Source organism: Lampris incognitus, chromosome 2, assembly GCF_029633865.1.
Source record: "Lampris incognitus isolate fLamInc1 chromosome 2, fLamInc1.hap2, whole genome shotgun sequence".
NCBI classification, from domain to species: Eukaryota; Metazoa; Chordata; class Actinopteri; order Lampriformes; family Lampridae; genus Lampris; species Lampris incognitus.
In genome coordinates, this window is record NC_079212.1 from 108,834,040 (window position 1) to 108,854,111 (window position 20,072).

At 41.4% G+C, this 20,072-nt stretch overlaps 1 protein-coding gene across 1 annotated transcript in view; it reads right to left on the reverse strand.

The window, feature by feature from the left end:
- LOC130106773 (E3 ubiquitin-protein ligase RNF123) overlaps window positions 1-20,072 on the reverse strand; it is a 349,957-nt gene that overhangs the window by 242,101 nt on the left and 87,784 nt on the right. Inside the window, exons 28-31 of the mRNA XM_056273023.1 lie at window positions 18,507-18,581; window positions 13,676-13,763; window positions 11,813-11,900; window positions 10,750-10,834 (exon numbers count right to left, since the gene is read on the reverse strand). Coding sequence (XP_056128998.1) covers window positions 10,750-10,834; window positions 11,813-11,900; window positions 13,676-13,763; window positions 18,507-18,581 — 336 coding nt within the window. The remainder of the gene's footprint in view (window positions 1-10,749; window positions 10,835-11,812; window positions 11,901-13,675; window positions 13,764-18,506; window positions 18,582-20,072) is intronic.

Below are 20,072 nucleotides of genomic sequence, written 5' to 3' on the forward strand. Positions count from 1 at the left end.
TAAACATCTGGCTCAAGGTAACTGACAACAACCAGCTATTTGGAAGGTTTAAGGTGTGGTGCTTTCAGTATCACACTCAGAATGCAATGGCTATTCCTGCTAAATGACTTCCCCATGACTCAAGTGGAAGCAACGGAGAGACTGTGCAGCAAATTTTTACAAAGATGGCTGGGTGTCCTTCCAACTTTCAGCTCAGTCAACCTGTACAGTAAGACCTCTAAGCGCCGCTTACTAGACTCATTGGTGGTGGAAGAATTCAAAGCCACCAAGGCAAGAGCAGTCAGTACACCGCTACTGTCTGAGGATGAGAAAGTCAGACGCGCTAACAAGACCATTAACTGTGGCAGGAAGTCAAGTCAAGTAGGTTTTATTAGTTTCCAGAGGGGCAATTGCTGTGTAGCAGCAGCGACATTTAAACACACAAACACTCCAGGGCAGGCAGATAAATACAAATAAATACAACATGTAGTGAGGAGAATAAAGCCAACGAAAAGCAATACAACAGTAAATGTGACGCCCACAATATGTGTGGTCACATGTAATGTATGTTGTTATGTTGTTTATTTATTTTCTTTGGTTATATCATTATTATATTAATAATATGCTTATTATTCCACTGTGAACCATTATGGCAATAATACTCCCTTTGCTATAATACAGGGACTGGTAAGGTTTTAGCCTCGCCAGGAGGTGGCAGTGTGGTGCTTTTGTTCCCCCCAAGGACTGACAGACCTTCGGGGTTTCCTTACAATGCTGAGGAATGCTGAACCAGGAAACACTGCATTGCCTAATTATTTCTTTTTATCCTGTTTAACAGGTTTGTAACGGTTCAAGTTGATATATCTATTATACACATGTTGATTTACCCTTGTGTGAATATTAACAGATCGATTTTGTAAGAGTGATTATTGTGTAAATATATTTTTGGGAGGAGATAAGTTTCTGTCATGTAATGTAACGTTAGCTAACGTAAATATGGCTAGTAGCTAGCTCGCGGTGGGTGATCCGGATATGTTATATAGCCTTGACTCCGGTACATTTCCCCTTTTGATTTATACGGTTTTATTATTCTTTATTTGTGTATACTATTGCATTGAGTTGTGTAATGAAAACAGTTTAGCTAATCTGAAGCTCAGACGTTCATATAGCCTATCTATGCTATGGATGCTAGTTAACGTTAGCTAGAAAAAGTGCTCCGGTGATTTTACTTTGGTTTTAGGTCACACGGGGACCGATAACAGTTCAGTCACTATATAGTAGGCTAGTTAATGCCTGATGCTTACGTTACTCATTTGTAAAAATAATGAATGAACCTGCTACTACATGTAATATGCTTGATTGATGATTTATTGATGATTTATTGAAATAAAGAGGACATATTCAACAAAATATGATAAATACTAATAAACAATGCTGAGGAATGCTGAACCAGGAAACACTGCATTGCCCAATTATTTCTTTTTATCCTGTTTAACAGGAATTCTTAACTGTATACATGTTCTCAAGCCAGAGAAGTGTAACATAAACAGTGTTAACAGTGTTTATCAAGGTTGAGCTGGTATTACCTCTTACTATTGGAGTTTAGCAGTGAAATGGCTGAGGGGATGAAGGAGTGTTTGAATCTATTGGTTTTGACTATTGGGTATTTGAAGCGGGAACTAGAAGGCAAAGGCTGAAACTCTAGGTGCAGGGGAAGGGTGCTGTCAGACAGGATGGATTCTGCTTTCCTTAACATCTGCTTATTATATAAATCAGGCAGACTTTTCTATTGGGTACTTGCAGACCTAGATCACCTTTGTTAGTGCATTTTTCTGTTTAAGACTGAGAGAAGCATACAAACCTATAAAAGAAAAAGTAATAACCGACTCAATAAAAGATCTGTAGAACAATCATCAGGGACATGTCGACACCAAACTTAGCAAGCTTCCTCAGAGAAAAAGGCGCTGCTGGCTTTTTTTGCATAGCAAACTGGTATTACAATCAAAGTTCAGCTTATTATCAATTATAGTGCCCAAGTACTTGTATGACTCAACAATTTCAACAGGAAGTGGAAGCCGCAGGAAGCAGTGAGGGAAGCACATGCTTATTAGAAACATCAGAAGATTGTTGGGGTAGTCTGTCAAGGAAGGTTAGGACTTCGAAACTACAATGTCAAGAGATTGAATAAGGCCAATGCCAAAGGCAAGAGATAACTCGTGGTACAGAGAGCCCGAGAGGCAGTGGAAGAAGACCACCACGTAAAAGCCGTAGGGATCGCCTGCCAGAGACAGTGGATGCAATGGGCAGGCACTCAAATGATTATTGTCCTGGAAGGAACTCTGGGGTACCAACCAGGGCAAGTTGACCTTCCTTCTGCATGCTGTGGCTGACCTCTTGCCAACTCCAAACAATCTAAAGTTCTGGGGCAAAGATGACAACCCATCCTGCAAGTAGTGTGGAGAAACCATTTACACCCTGAATCACATCTTGACTAGCTTTCCCAATGCACTGGGAGAAGGCCGATACCGGTGGAGGCATGACAAGGTCCTTACAGAAATTGCCAAATGGACTGACCTGCAGAGGGTCAAAGCCAATAACCACCATGCATTACCACCCGAAGTTGTCAATTTCCAAAGGGAAGAAGTTGAGGTTCCTTGGGGAAGAGCAACTGCTAAGAACCTGTGCTCCATTTTGCATCAAGCTTCCAACTGGGAGATGCAACTGGACCTGAAGAAGAAACTTTGTCTGTCCAGAAGGGGTGGCAGTAACTTCACTCCGACCAGACATGGTTCTTCTATCCAGAAGCACATAAACTATCTTAGTAACTGAACTCACAATGCCCTGAGAGGACAGGCTAGCCATTTCTCACCAACAGAGGAAAGCCAAGTACCAGGATTTGATTGATAAAGCTCTTGTCAAAGGATGCAACCTTATTTCCCATCGAAGTCGGCAGCCGTGGTTTCCCAGCAACATCAGTGAGCTATTTCCTACAGCAGATGGGTTTGGAACCCAAACAACTGAAGAAAGCCATTGGGGAGATAGCCATGGCAGCTGAGACCAACTCAAGATGGTTGTAGTCGATGAGAGCCCGCAGTCAGAACCCTTCTGCAGGTCAAGGCTAATTTGGTTTTTGCTGCCCCACTCAGGCGAGGCATACAGGCTAAGGGGTGAAACGCTTGTGACCCTGAAAGTACGGGCACTGGTATATATATTAACTGTGCTTTTATTCCAAAAGCTGTAAAGAAAGCAAGGGGTGGATGAATCCGGTTAAAGAGTAACCGCCCATAAGGGATGCTCCAAGAAGTAAAGCGAACACGCCCACAACGAGGCAGAGATTATTTCATTGGTCAACACTATACCTGGCACTCTATTGATTGGGGAATTTTGACATGGATATTGCACAAAAAATCTGAGAGCAGAGCAGAAATCTGAGAGCAGATGTTTCACGAGTGCACTGAAGCAGCCTGAGTGTGAAGAGAAGGGCTGAAGCTAGAGTGCAGGAAATCTGTGCAAGCAACAATATATCTAAATGCAATCATACAGTTTGAGCAGATGCAGAGCAAATCTAAGTGCTAGCAGGGGCTATTTGAGTGTGAGGGCAGGGTTTTGAGGGAAAGTATTACAAAATCTGAACATGAACTCAATAAGTCATGCTCTCAAAGCCACATATCTCAGCCCCCTCATAGAGAGATGTGGTGGGACCAATGAGGAGCTAAGTGCTCATTAAGTCTAATATTCTTCTTCTTTTCTCCCTTTGTGTTCTGATTCCTGCCCTCTGTCTCTGCTGGATCCCACTGGGATGCAATGGCTTCCTGTACACCTCTTACTGTCTTCTGCACTGAAGGAGGAGTTCTTAAAGCAGGCTCTTCAGAATGTGCATTGGTCAAGAAAGGCTTGAAAGGTCTAGCTGACACTTCATTCAATTATAAATGTGGTAAACTCTAAAATATAAAACGTTTTACAATTCTCACATTTCTTCACTATCTGTAAAGCATTGTTGATTTTAGGTTGTTAGGCAATATTGGATTCATACCTAATATTCAGCTAGTCTCATGTATTGAAATGTGAGCAAAGAATTGATCTTCATCAATGTCAGCTCAAGTGACAACTGTTAACCGTTAACCAGTAATGGAAAAATGGGCTTGAAATATGTATATATCTTATATGAAGATATATGTATGTATGTTTTAAATGGATCTGCTTTTATGCCTTTAAGTCCCTCTCTCAGAAATTCACTCACACGCTTCCATACAACCACACAGGTGCTCAAAAGGGAAACAAAAAAAAAAACACCCACACACACAGGGACAAAGAAACATACACAAACATAACCCCACACCATCACCACTTCACATAAACAAACACACACACACACACACACACACACACACACACACACACACACATCATTACTTCATCTGCGAGCTGCTGGTCAGCTGCTCTTCCTTGCCATCTGTAAGCTACAGACTCTATCACTCTGTATCTTTTTTTATCTATGTGTGTGTTACATACAGAAGTAGCATTAGTATTACCCAACTAAATTATTACTTAAGTAATACACAAATATGGATTGCTGTGGTTGAACGGGGGTGAAGAGAAGAGGAACTAGAGGCCTGTGAAATCAGTTACAAGGTCTGATGCTGATGGAATTTAGTGTTTCCACATTGGTAGAGCACCACCAATGGGAAATATTGGTAGAGTACCACTGGTAGAGTACCACCAATGCTCATTTATCCTTGAGACCGCTGATACTAAAGATAAATGAGCTTGTTACCACTGATTTACAATTTGGTACTTGAGTAAAAATGTGTTAAATGGCATATGTAATGGCAGTGGTTGCAACCTTGGTAATTATGACTCACACCAAAAAATAAACAGGCATCAACAAAAAGAGGAAAAGAAAACTTACTTTGGAAACTAGCGAGTGACAAATCCCCTGAAATGCATGCAAATGGGAAATCAAACAAATTATATTCAATTAGCATGTGAGAAAGGAGAGTACACAAAATCACAAAAGGTGAGTGAGAGAAAGAAAATAGACAAGAACAAAATCCTTAAGGTTGAAAAGAGATAAAAAGGTAAAGCGTGCTCAAAATAGAGGGGGGCAAAAAGTTTAAAACACAGATGGCAACCCGTGAAATCATAGTACAGCCATTCCCAAACCTAAAAATGACATGGCCCAATTTAAAATCTGGAAGTCTTCCATGGCCCACCCAACATTTTGATCCCAACTCTGATCAACACACAAGACTAAGAAGAAGTATTTCCCTATATATTGGGGACGGCATGGCTCAGGAGGTAGAGCAGGTCATCTAGTAATCGGATGATGAGCAGGTTGGCGCCTTACATGGCAGCCTCTGCCATCTGTGTATGAATGTGTGTGAGTGAGTGAATGTGAGGCATACATTGTAAAAAGCTTTGAGATGTCCATAGACTAGAAAAGTGCTATATAAATGCAGTCCATTAACAAATGGGGGCGGCATGGCTTGGTGGAGTGGGATGTGGAGTGGGTCGTCTAGAACAGTGTTTCCCAACCTAGTCCCTAAGGAACCCCTATCCTGCAGATTTTCTTTGCAACCCTGAATAGGTACCTGTTTGTAGTTATTCAACCAATCAGCAATGAATTATGTCAGATGTTGCACACCTTGCATAATTAAGTGCTGTGAGGTGATTGGTTGAGTAAGTACAAGCAGGGCTACTTATGCAGGGTTACAATGAAAATCTGCAGGATAGGGGTTCCTTGAGGACTGGGTTGGGAAACGCTGGTCTAGAAATTGGAAGATCACTGGTTTGATCCCTGGCTGCTGCAGAGATCATGTCGAAGTGTCCTTGAACAAAACACTGAAATCCTAACTGCTCCTGATGAGCAGGTTGGCATCTTGCATGGCAGCCTCTGCCATCAGTGTATGACTATTTTGCATTTTCTGGTTAGATGCCAACTGCATTTCACTGTCTTAGTATTTGTACTCTGTACAGTAACAATAAAGTTAAATCTTATCTAATCAGGTACTGAAATGACCGAAACTGTCATAGTTGCAAGTACAAAAGAATGAGAATTTCAAAAGAACAAGCACTAGCAAGTCAGAGGTCTGCTCTTAAAATTCATTAGACCATTTTTGTTGCAACCCCCCCCCCGCCCATGCCAGTGTGTGCGTGCTGACTTAGTGTTGAAAGTGGAAATAGCCTACAGTAGTGCTACGTATAGAGCTAGATATTGGACTGCATACAGCTTTGAAATTGGAAACTTAAAAAAGTGGCTCGATTGTGTTTCGCCTGGAGTGGTAGAATGACATGGGCTAGCCCTGGTTGTCACTGGGGACAAATTGTCCTTCAGTGCCATGGTTGTTTACATGAGAATTTCCAGTGTTGGTTGGCGCATTCGGAAGACCTGCAGTAAGTATATCAATTGCCATGGTGAGTGGCTTTAATACTGTGCAGTACTCCTTCAAGAAAAGATATCCGAAATCATTGAAACAATTAATTCCCAGGTGTTTGCACAGCTGCTTCAGATCCACATAGGCATGTCTGTCACTACACAGAATATTTAGTTGAATAACGTGTTATTGAATATAAAAAAGTACATTATTTACTACACACGTTTAAAAGTTGTGTGTTATGTTCCTGCTTTAGTAGAAAAAAAGCAATGGTATTACAATAACTCCTGAGTTAAGTGTTCCACTAACCGAAAAAGAGTAGTTTCACTGGAATAACCCTTCATTGACCCAAACGGATTTGGACTGAGTAGGTTATAGGCTTGGACAACTGGAAGAATCAATCGGCAATCAGCGATTGGCGGAGTCCAATTGGCGGTTGTTTTTTTTTTGGGGGGGGGGGGGTTTGCCTCTTTTTCCTCTGCAATTGTACTTGGCCAATTACCCCCACTCTTCTGAGCCATCCTGGCTGCTGCTCAACCCTCTGCTGATCCGGGGAGGGCTTCAGACTACCACATGCATCCTCCAATACATGTGGAGCCGCCTGCCGCTTCTTTTCACCTGACAGTAAGGAATTTTGCCAGGGGAACGTAGAGCATGGGAGGATCATGCTATTCCCCCCAGTTCCCCCTCCCCCCGAACAGGCGCCCAGACTGACCAGAGGAGGCAGTAGTGCAGCAACTAGGGAATATACCCATATCCGGCTTCAAACCCACAGACAAGGCCAATTGTGTCTGTAGGGACGCCCGACCGAGCCGGCGGTAACACAGGGACTTGAACCACCAATCCCTGTGTTGGTAGGCAATGGAATAGACCACTAAGCTACCCGGATGCCCGGCGGTTGTTTTTTTGTTTTTTTTGGGCGATTTTTGTCCTTTTATTTTGCTAATCTAACAGTCTGCCTCAAGAATTCAACTCTGTAAATAATTAACCTGTAAAGCTCAATTTAAAGCATGCACGAATAGGAACTGGCAGTTGGAATTCAGCCATACGAACATTCTCTTTGCAATGATTTCCGACGAGTCTTTCACAAAACAGGGCAGTGACTAAATGACAATCAAGCCTAGTCGTTGCTGTCCGATTGATTGGTACTGAAAAGCAACGTCAATTTATAAATCATATTTGAGAATTAGATGAAAAACTGTATGTGCAGTTGTGCACCCTGATCTTGGGAGAGAGATCCCTCCTCTGTTACTCTCTGAGGTTTCTTCTTTTTTTCTCCCTGTTAAAGGGTTTCTTTTTAGGGAGTTTTCCTTATCCAATGCGAGGGTCTAAGAACAGAATGTTATGTTGCTATAAAGCCCCTTGAGGCAAATTTTTTATTTGTGATATTGGGCTATACAAATAAAATTGACTTGACTTGATCATTTAATAGCATAGTTATGTTATCCCCACCTGTTTGTTAATTTTGAGGCTGCAAGCGGAGGCCTCCTTATCTGATGCCATTGCCTTTTTTTTTCTTTTAAATCATGTCGGACAGCTGTTCAGCTTGTCTTTACAGCTTATTGATTACAGCGGAGATCTTAGACCCCCCCCCCCCACGACCATAAAGATTTATTCAGTTAATTCAGTTAAAATATGAATTCGGTGAGCTTAATCAAACATCAGTCATTTATTTTAAAAAATAATAAATAACACCATGCACATACACGTCTACATTGCACAGCTTAGATTGTTACGTGTCACAAGAAGCCAACGAACATTTTGATGTATCGTATCCAAACAGAGTGAGAATTGAGGACATTACAGCGACGTAAAAATGGCCTGTCTCTCTCTCCGTCTCTCAGGCTGTCTACATTCATCCAAGTTACACAGGCACACAGGCCTCAAGTGCATCGTTTGTGGGGGGGTGTTTTTATTATCAAAATGGCTCCCTCTGTCTGTGTCAACACATTTTCTATGGGCACACACCATCCGAACAAGTGCTCGTATCTCACCAACTATACACTGCACAGCTTGGATTTTTACATTGTGTCACAAGAAGTTGGCGAACATTTCGATGTGTCCAAATCGAGTGAGAATTGAGGATGGTACAACGATGTAACAACAACGAAAATTTGGAAGATTTGGCATGTCAGAGTTCGCCATATGAACATGTAATTTTAATCTATGGGACGCACATCTTCCGAAAAAACGCTCATATCTCAAAAATGAAAAAATTACATCCGATATTTTTTTTTCGTGAGGGGTTCGACATGTTTTTCTATTTCGATGTATTATTTGTGTACATGTGTGGAAAATCGCATGAGAAGCAACAAGTCAGAAATCTTTGCAGCAAAAGCACAGTTCTGTCCTCCGCAAAGGACTGCGGGCGAGCCCTGCTTTCTCCTGATACTCCCACCGCTCCTATAAGGGGTCCCGCTTAGGGTTTTTTTAGGGGGGCATCGGCTGTGCACTGTGCAGTGCCTTTAAGGGAGGTTTATAATTGTCATTGCTAAATGTGCCAATGTGAGTGGCTATCGGGGGCCCCTTTTCCCAAATTATTTTTAGGGGGCCCCAAACATTTGCCTGGTTTGCCTCTACTGACGGTGCGCCTCTGACTGATTAGCAAAGAAAGGAAAGGGGAAAAAAAAGGTGTCAAGGTGATTTATTTTGTTTAATTGAAGAAGAGTAGCCTGTAGGCTCTAATGTTTTAGTAAAATTAGATTTTCACATTTATGCTCGTGCATATTGGTAGTGTTAGAATCTTTTGTCGCCACTACTCATTTGCAAACATGTCAAATTACTTCACTTAGGTTCATTTGCATCCAGTTTAAAACCAAATTTATCCCAAATAGGGAATTTTTTTATTCTTTTTTTGCAATGAGCTCTTCCATGATTGCAGTCGCTGAAAATGGCCTACATGGAGGGGGGTATATTGGCAATCACCAATTGTTGGGCTGACAGTAGCCAGTAGGAATCCCCCCCCCCCCCATTTCTCCCCAGTTGCACTTTTTAGCCAATTACCCTACTCTCTGAGCTGTCCCGGTCACTGCTCCACCCCCTCTACTGAACTGAGGAGGGCTGCAGACTACCACATGCCTTCTCGATACATGTGGAGTCACCAACCACTTCTTTTCACCTGACAGTGAGAAGTTTCACCAGGGAGAAGTAGCACGGTGGGAAGATCACGCTATTCCCCCCAGTTCCCCCTCCCCCCCAAGCAGATGCCACAACCGACCAGAGGAGGCGCTAGTGCCACGACCAGAACACATACCCACACCCAGCTTCCCACCCGCAGACACGGCCAATTGTGTCTGCAGGGACGCCTGACCAAGCCGGAGTTAACATGGAGATTTGAACCGGCGATCCCCATGTTGGGAGACAGTGGAATCGACTGCTACACTACCTAGATGCCCCCCTGTAGGAAAATTTTGACATATCGCCCAACCCAAGTAGGTTATTCTGGAAGAGCAAATAAGAGAGGTGAATCCATGCTGCTCATTCAAGAGTTCTAGCTAAGAATGGGTGCAGCGAGACCGGCTGGGAAAAATTCCCACCTAAAAAGACTATAAAACAACAAGACACCTGTGATTGCTAACCCGTGTCACCCAGGTGCATCTATGTGTGTGTGTGTGTGTGTGGTGAGGGCTTGCGCGTGTATGCGCACAACTTCATGCTTGGTCTGCATTTAGATATCAGATTCTCTCTGTTAAAGTTGTGGCTAAAAACAAATCTGGTCGCCCCCCCCCCCCCCCACCTGCTATGACAGACTTGACAAGTACCATTGATTGTGACTTTTGACTTCACTGGAAACTTATCTGCCCTTTCATATACACAAAACACACACACACACACACACACACACACAATACAAAATGTTAACAGAAACACCGAACAGAGATATAAAGATAGGCTTGATGTAGACAGGCAGGCAGGGCCTTTAGTTATTTTGGAAACAAAGAAACGATGGGGAAGAAAACACGAGAAAAAGACACTGACAGTACAAGTAAGGGAGAAAGCAAGAAAAGGGCAGAATAAGTGAGATTAAGATCGAGAGGCAAGAATTAGATAGACAGAAAAAGACGGCGAGAGAGAGGCAGCCGTATACTTATAGCAAGTACACTGTGGACAAGACCGGTTGACACATAAAGTTGAGGTCATCACAAGAGAGTGAAATGTAAAAGTGGCGTGAAACAAAGTATGAGAGGAAAATGTAGACAGACAGAGGCGAAGACAGAGACAGAAATCAGAGAAACCTATGAAAGTGGATGTAGCAAGAATAGAAAAGAAAGTATTGGATACAGTAAGAGACAAATCAGTGGGAGAAGGACACACAGCAACCGAGGGGTAGAGAGAGTAAGACAAAGAGATAGCAGAGAGAAAGAGAGAGTGGTAGAGACAGACAAAGTTCACCTACTCTGTAAGCTAGGCAGGTTGGCATCCTCAGGTTTGGTTTTCAGCAGGTGAGGCAGACGGGTGTATCTGTAGCCAAAACCGCAGCCCTGGGGGGCAACATATGATGCTTAGACTGTTGTCTGTAGGCAGCACATCCCAAATAGTGTGGTGCTTAACTTTATGATTCACCATAACTGTACAATAATTCAGCTGTTTGTGTGTGTGTGTGTGTGTGTGTGTGTGTGTGTGTTTGCTTATAAGTATGTGGATCTATAATCTATCCATTCATCTGTCTATCCATGTGTAAATAAGTGTTTACATGCATGTTTCATTATATCATTTTACTGATGGTTACACTGATGTAATCATTTCAACACTGATATGCACCCTGGAAAGTCCTTTGCAAAATTATTTTGGAAAGTAAACTGTCAGTGAGAGAAAATCTATGCATGCACCGCAGTTTCAAGAAAAAAAATTTTTAATATTGTGATGATGAACTAACTTAATAGCTCCACGTAGTGGGAACATTTCGCCACACCACTGTGCAGAACCATAGGTATGTATAACTGCAGGGTTTTGAACAACACATCAGAAGTTGATTTAATGCTTCATGTTGTTAAAGTTTATAAAAAAAGAAAGATATTTAACTGACGTCAACTGAAAACAGGGACAATTAAAATAATGTTTTAGCGACAAAAGTGTAAGGACTATGTGACCATTGATAGTGATAGTTTAAAGGTCTGATAAAGAAAGGCAAGGGCACATTGCCATTCAGTAAAAATCTATTATTACCTGAATTCAAGAAGAGCCAGCAAGTACAATAATACTTCTGATTAGCATGCAAATTACATGATGTCATGCCCTGTACATGAACTTTCAATGTACCCACTTTCTAGCTTTATAGTATAACTTTACTAAAAAAAAACAACAACAATTTACATGGTATACATCAAGTGTATACCTTTTGTGACCCTGTATGTCTCAGACTGGAAGATATTTCTTTCATGTAAGGTTTGTTTATTCATTTTGTCCACCACTGATGGATGTCTGCATGAGCATGTACTCTTGCTGTACTGTGTTCTCACCCTCCACAGTCTGACTAGTATCCAGTTAGTCTGTGCCCAGGGTCTCTGTTCGTATGGTGCCAACAAATTCCTCATCATAGCGACACGCCTGTAAAACAAACATTCATCACCTTTTGACTGAATAAAAAGTCCCTAATGTGGTCAGTCTGGAGACAGGTTTATCTTTCTTTAAACAGGGTAGTCAATATACAGGTTTACCTGTGGTCATATTGGTAATAAGTCAGGCACAAAAAACATCATTGCCTCAGAAAGGACTGGCCTCCTCCTCTCTATTTCCTTACAATATATATATCACAATATTTGAACAGTAGTTAATTTTCTCAAGAAATGCTGAATTTTACCTAGCCTCTCCCTCCTCAGAATTTTCCCCCTGTAGACTTTGAAATTACTGAGAAAACATCTATATTTCTCTAAGTTTTTTGTCTTGTTCCCAGAATGCATTGAGACAGGGTGCATCTCAGGGGTGCAACTTGTTAAAATGTAACTAAAAACATGCTATTACTGAGCTTTAGAATTACTGAGCTTCTGTCCCTCTCCTTCCTCTCCTGTCCGACAAGAGTTAATTGTCACAAAAATCAGTATTTGGTTGAGGGAGGACAAACAAAAAGAAAAATTAGAAGGTAAAAGACGGTGTTTTGCCTTAGATTGAGATAGATAGCACAATGTATCTTGCCTCTACATTTTTAGCAGCACTACTAAAATACACACTTCCACTATTCACATCAACATTTCATTGACTGTAGGAAGATCATAAGCCCCATGTTTGTCAAGCTTATCAGAGGAGAAAAATCTCTGAATTGAACGCTAGTTGAAATTGGTGATAAAATGTCATCTATATCTGCATCATTCATTTTAACGAGGAAGACATTTGCAACTGTCAGGTGAAAATGCATTTAGCCCACACTGCAATCATAACGAATAAACTGCGATCATTATGAAACTTTTGTTGACCCGCAGGGAATTTGTCACTCACTGAGCTTAACACTGAAAACAAACATCAAGAATCCATTAATTGCTAATAATTAATAGTTAGTCATGTTTTTTATCATCAACAAACCATACAAACCAACTATTATGAGGTGACTGGATTTACCAGAGCATGAGAAGGCAGCGGTCTAGCTCACATTGTGAGTGGATCTTAGCCAAAGTAAGCTATGTGTAAATGAAATACACAAAGTGTGTTTACATTAGTTATAATGTACCCCCCCCCAATTGATAAAACATCATGGGTATGTCATTATGCACCCTATCCATATGTCAATCAAGAAAGTCATCATAGACAACCTCTTCCTCAGAAGAGCAGAAATAGTCACAGGTTGTGCACTTCATGTTAACTCTGGTGACCCAGCATTACACCTGCTAAGCTACTTTTGGTTGATATCTACCACCAGCAAACCAAATGAAGCTTGCGAGTTAACATGGCACCAACAAACAATGCATTTGCTTTAAGTGAATAGTGTAATTTACTTGATCATTATCTGGATAACATATCCAGATAAGTATTGTGATTTAACTGAAATTGTTTTGTTTTTTGTTCTTTTCAATTTTTCTTTTGACAATTTGTTTTTTCAGCTTTTAACTCCAGGGTGTGTCTATGCTGACAGGAGAAAGAAAGAGAAAGAGTGAAGAAGCTTCAAAAACAAATTTTCTCATTTGGTTCACAGTAATAAGCTGCTGACACTCAATATTAGTTGTCATTGAGGCCACAACAACAACATAAACAATGAAGAAAACATCTTTATATTGACTTCTAACCAGACACTCCCAGTTGGGACTTTGACCAATAAAACTGAACGCGAGACGTTAGGCTGTCTAAATACATTTTAATTATCATGACTATCGAGGCCAAGCCCCAATACTCACTGTTCCTCTGGAATCCTCTCCACTGCCCTGAGGGATTGTGGGTAGCAGACGTAGCTGGCCAGCGCTTGCATCAGAGAGTCTTTGATGTCTGAGAGCAAAGGGAAACGAAAAAGGAGTAAATAAGGAGAGAAAGGAAAAGATTGACATTTAAATAATGCCAGAACAAGAAAAAGAAAGAAAAAGGCAGACAGAGACATAAAAGAAAAACAAGACCAGGTAAACAGAGAGGAGTCGATAAACAAAGAAATCCCCAAGAGCCCGGGCTATTCAGGGAAACCGAGAGACAGCTTTCTATAACCACTAAAAACACCAAAATAGCCACATCCTTTCTGGAAGCAAGGGGGCAGATCAGTATCTGTTATAAACTGATATCTTGCTAGAGAAGAAAAAAATATTTGTAATGCAATGACAGAAACCCCTGATATTTGAGTCACCCAAACTATCGGAGTGGAAAAGTCCAAAGTTATGTTATAAATCCTGCAGCAAAAGATAATTTGTATTGCAGAGAAAATTGGTACTTGCACTTAGCTGATTAATGGATGTGAAATTTATTTCAGGAGGTACCAGTGCTTCATCTGTCTGGGCCAAAGCTCAAACAAGTAGTTACAAATGAGAAAGAAATATGCTGGAGAAGTGACAACTAAATTTAAAGACTGTAACATTGTAATGCTTCATCAATAAATTCAGTAGTGTAGTTAATGATTGTTTTCATCAATTTAAACACAGTACCACAAAACCCAAAAAACAGAAACGAATCATTTTTTACTTTTGGCAGGCTGGCAGAGGTAATAGTGTTGCTTTAGGCAAGCTGAAGTGAAGGAAGGAGAGTCAGCCGGTAGAAGGAGAAAATTAGTAAAAATGAAGACGTAGATAAAAAAAATGTAAAAGAAAATCTTCAGCCCCTCATCCATCCCTCAACATTGACTGTGATTGGTCCAGCTTACTTTATCTCAAACACACACACCAGTCATCATCATCGGCGATCACTCAAAGCGAGTATGACTGTCCTCTCCAAGGGTTCTCTACTTGTGGGTCTTCAGATGGCTGTAGAGGCCAATCTGCGATCTACACACTTTGTTACAGTGTGGACAGGGGAAAGTGGTGGTGTTGGTTGATAATTTTTCTCTCTCTCCTTGGGGTGCTGTTGCTTTTTCTCTGCGGCACAGTGGAGTTCCATTTCATGACATGCAGCTCCTTCCTGCACGGATTTCTTCCAGGAGTGCCTATCCAGTGCAATGTGTTCCCAGTTGTTCGATGTGATGTTAAAGTTCTTCAGACTGTTCTTGATATTGTCCTTAAAAGGTTCCTTTTCCCGTCTGGAGCTCGCTGACCTTCATTCAGCTGGGAGTATAGGATCTAGTTGGGGAGACGTATGTTGGACATGCGGGTGACATGGCCTGTCTGTCGGAGTTGGTGCTGCATTATCGTGGTGGTGATGCTAGTCATGTTGGCTTCTTCCAGAATGCTGATGTTGATGTGTCTGTGCTTCCAGCTGATCCTCAAGACCTTTCATAAGGATCTTTGGTGGTATTGTTCAAGGGCTCTCAGGTGCCTGCTGTAGGTGATCCATGACTCTGTTCCATACAGCAGGGTGGGGAGAACAACAGTTCTGTAGACGAGGAGTTTTGTTTGGGCCTTTAGGTCTCAGTCTTCAAACCCTCTTTTCCATAGTCTGGCGTAAGCACCATTGGCACAACTCAGGCGATAGTTAACATCAGAGTCGATGTCAGCTTTTGAGGAGAGAAGGCTGCCAAGGTAGGGGAACTGATCAACATTTTCAAGAATTTTGTTGTCAACTTTTATGGTGGGTTGGGTAGATGGCTGATTGGGTGGAGGTTGTTATAGGACTTGGGTCTTCTTGATGTTTAAATCTAGACCCAGGGCTCTATATGACTTGGCATTCAAAATGTCCTGGAGGTCTTTTGCGGAGTGTGCTTTGATACCTTTGTCGTCTGCATACTGCAGCTCCATGATTGGTTGTGTTACAGACTTTGCGCTTGGCCTTGAACCTATTATGGTTGAAGAGCCTGCCGTCAGTTCTGCACAGGATTGAGATCCCTCATAGCAGCTCTTCACCAATGATGGGGAGTATGGCAGCAATAAAGATGGCAAACAGGGTGGGTGCAATGATGCATCCGTTTGACCCCTGTTTTGACAGTGAAGGGCTCTGACTCAGAGCTGCTGTTGCTGAGCACTGTGACTGATATGCCATCATGTAAAAGCCTCAATATTCTGATTTATTTGTCAGGGCAGCCATATCTTGATAGTATGCTCCACAGAACGGCATTTTTCCTGGAGTCAGCGTTCTGTAATATCATGTCTGCAGTACCTCTAGATGGGCGGAAGCCACATTGAGATTCTGGGAGTACTTCCTCAGCCAGTGGTAGCAGTCAGTTTGTGAGGCCGTGAGGAGGACTTTGCCTGTTGTTGACAGGAGTGAGATGCCCCTGTAGTTTCCACATTCTGTCTTGTCCCCGTTCTTGAATATGGCCACTATTAGAGCATCCCTGAGCGCTGAGGGAAGTTCTTCTTTTTCCCAGACCTTGAGGAGGACGTGGATGTGATACAGGAGCTCTGATGTGCCGGCTTATAATGCCCCCGTCACCACTTGCCGGTCACCACAGGACTTAATCTGGGATGTTAGGGTGGATTCCCTTTATGAAGGATGCCTGTGCATGACTTTATTTAACGTTGGGAGACTGGTGCACAGATGGCCACCATACAGTCCTTGACAGATCTGGGTCAGGATCCAGTGACATGGAGTCCAAGACGACTGGGGGCCCATTTCTGCTGCAGCCTTCATCCGCCATCCCAGCCATTGTGATGCTTCCCTAAGTCAGCCATCATCCTCCATCTGTTCCACCATTAAGGTCTTAGTTGGATTGCTCTTTAACAGGGACCTCCCCCTTGTCCTTACCGCCATGGGTGACCCACCAGGAGCATAGCTGCAGATGGCATTGCTCTCGAGATCACAGGACCACGCAAACTTCTCCATCATGACAAGGTAACAATCCATGGAGAAGACACACACACACACACACACACACAAAACACAGCCTTTCACTGGGAAGCTAGTTGTTTTGGATAGTGCAATGTTAAGAAATCCACTGGACAAATTGCACTGTTAACAATGTCTACATATACCAGACAAATAAAGCCTTGCCATTGCTACATACATCACTATTTCACTATTATGTGAACTCCATGTTTTTCAACCTGCCTAACCCCTACTTTACTGAGTAGGACGCACCAGGGTCTTGCTGAGGTGTTTGTATATAGTGAAGTAATTCATGACCATTCAGACTGAGAATGTATGTGATCAATCAAATTCAGCATGAGCGTGACATGAAAAGTCACCAGTATGGCAAAAAAAATTTAATTTGCCAGTTGAAAACAGGGTGAATACAAAAATGCATGTGCTCTATCATGACAAAAAATAAATAAATACACACACACGCACACACACACATGCGCGCGCGCACACACACACACACACACACACACACACACACACACACACACACACACACACACACACACACACACACACACACACACACACACACACACACACACACACACACCAGAAGTACAAAGACATTCTTGATCTAAAAAGAAAAACTAATGAGAGTAGCACTTTGCTATGAGCTGCAATGGAAATAAGAAAGTTGGCATATAACATAATGCTGATGACAAAATATTTGCCAAACCACCTCAGTGCTCCTTGACATACGTAAATCGCTAGTGTATATTTTGTGCGTTTTTCCCAGTGATACCAAAAAGACTACACAAAAAGCATGAAGACATTTTCATATTTCACCATTTTTAACTGTTATATCTTAAAATAAAAATGAAAGTGTTTTAATAGAACTCCAAGGAATATTCCATAAGGGGGGGGGGGCAGTGTAAGCAGTTCAGAGTCCTCCGTGTATGGAAAATTGAAACATTTTAATCACGTTTTTAGATGTAAATTACTCAAAATGAAAAGTGTGACAGGCCGTTGGCTAAATATTCAGTTCAAGTGGTTTCCCAATAAATGAAAAAAATACAGTGACTGGCTAACAGTCCACATTGCCGTGCTAGAGTAGCAGCAATAGCATGACCTATTCTAGTCAATTTATCTTACAGATAACATGGATAGACACCACATTTAGAAGAAGACAGGTATAAAAATGGAAAAGGGGAAATAAACGGGAGCGAGAGAGAGTGGCAGGTGGAGAGTGACAGAAGATTAAGAGAGCGAGACAGAGTCAGAAAAATAAGATATGTCTTGAAAAGACAAATGAAAGGAACCGAAATGTACAAAGAGAAAAGAGAAGGGGGTGGGGGGGAAAGGGACAGTGAAGGAAAAATAAAAGGGACAGTGAAATAAGAAAAAAAAGAGGCTTTTAAGGGAGAAGGAACATAAGACATAAAGGAAAACCGAGAGACAAGTGGAGAATTGAGAGAAAGGAAACCTGAATTTGTAGCTTAACAACTGGATGGCGGAGGCCTTCAAGGTGAAGGAGCTTCATTATTATGATAGCCATTAACAGACCGATACACACTCGTTTTACAGATGTTTTAATTCAAAGCGACTTACAAAGAGTTCCTTACAATAGCCAGAGCCAGATGCAAAGCAGCAATTCAAACCATGCACCTAGCAGATTAGTCTGTTACAACACATACACATACACAAACACACACACACACACACACACACACACACACACACACACACAGCCTTGGGACTTTTAAAACCAGCCAGACAAACAAAATGAATGCAGCAAAAATCATTAACAGAAAAATTGTATGTGCTTTTGTGCATATTTGTGTGTTGTGTGCACTTTACCTGTCCCAACAATACGTGGGTCTGCAAAGTGCTTGGCGAGGATAGCAGCTAGTTGAGTGAGAGTTTCTTCATAGCCTGAAGAAATTTAAAAAATAAAGTAAAAAAAAAGAGTAGAGCTGCATACACACACACAAAGAATTTCCAACACATAGAAAAAAACTGATTGCTTTTCACTTCACATCAAAAGCTGCAGTCAAACTTGTTTCATTTTGAGCTCACACAATAAACAGCCAAAGACAGCACATTACATGTGAACAAAGAAACGTCAATAGAGAAAAATAGTTAAGTTGAAGTTTTTTTATAACATAATTGCTGTAAAAACATCCAAAATTATGAGCATTTTTTTTTCAAATTAATAACCTTCAGTAGATGTTTTAGCATATTTGTTAGCTAATCGGGTATCACAGTCAGGGTTGCCACTCTTTTGTAATGATACATTTCAAGGACTTTTCAAGCACTTTTCAACGACAAATTATTTCAAAATTAAGGACCAATAATTCACATAGATGTACCAGCCTAACCCTGCCTGCCTGATTCCAGCATTTCAGCCTTTGACAGCCACCATGTGGACACCACAACGCGGCTAGCGGAGCTAATGGCTACTATTGAAAAGCCTCCCCCAGAGGTTTTTTGGACACTGAACAACTGATCCACAGTTCAGCATTACTCTTAGTCCAACCACCTTACTGTAATATTACCAAAATCCTATTAGTAATGTCTTACTTTGTATTACTTGTATTATTTTGTAACTGCTAAAAGTAATATATTACTGTAACGTGTTACAAATAACTTTAAGTACCCCCAACACTGAAAATAAGCTAGCTAGCAGCTACATAGCACTGTTCAACTTGGTGGCTATAGTTAGCCATTGTTAATGATGGTCACAGCATCAAATAGAATGCCAAACACCGCACATATAACAAATATTTAACATTAATTTAGGCTAATAAAAACTGTTGAACATGAATAGGTTAGCTACATATAAAAATAGTTTACCATTTGAAAGTCCTCTCCATGCTTGTGTTTTTCTCCTTTTGCATGGCTTTTGAGAGAGGATTCAACCAAGGTCTCCAGTTTAATATATTTTTCGCATAAACTACATTTTGCCAAGTTTATTTGGGACTTTAGTAGCCATTTGTAAGTTGGATTGAGCAACCATAAGTCATTGAACCGGCTTTTGCCAGACCGAGTACTTTTGACAGGGGCGTGGGTGTGCGCACTTTGGGTCTAGCCTTGATACAGATAGACACAAATACACTAAATACAATGCACATGTTGTTTTTTTGTTTGTTTTTTTATCAAACAACCAACAAAACCCAGCACAATTAGCTATAAACCATCACAAAATATAAGTTGTAGTCCCTTCATGCTACACACACACACACACACAAACACAACATACACTGATCAGCCAAAACTAAAACCACTGAAAGGTAAGTGAATAACATTGATTATCTCGCTGCAATTTCACTAGTCAAGGGGTGGGATATATTAGGCAGCAAGTGAATAGTCAGTTCTTTAAGTTGATGTGTCATAAGCAGGAAAAATGGGCAAGCCTAAGCGACT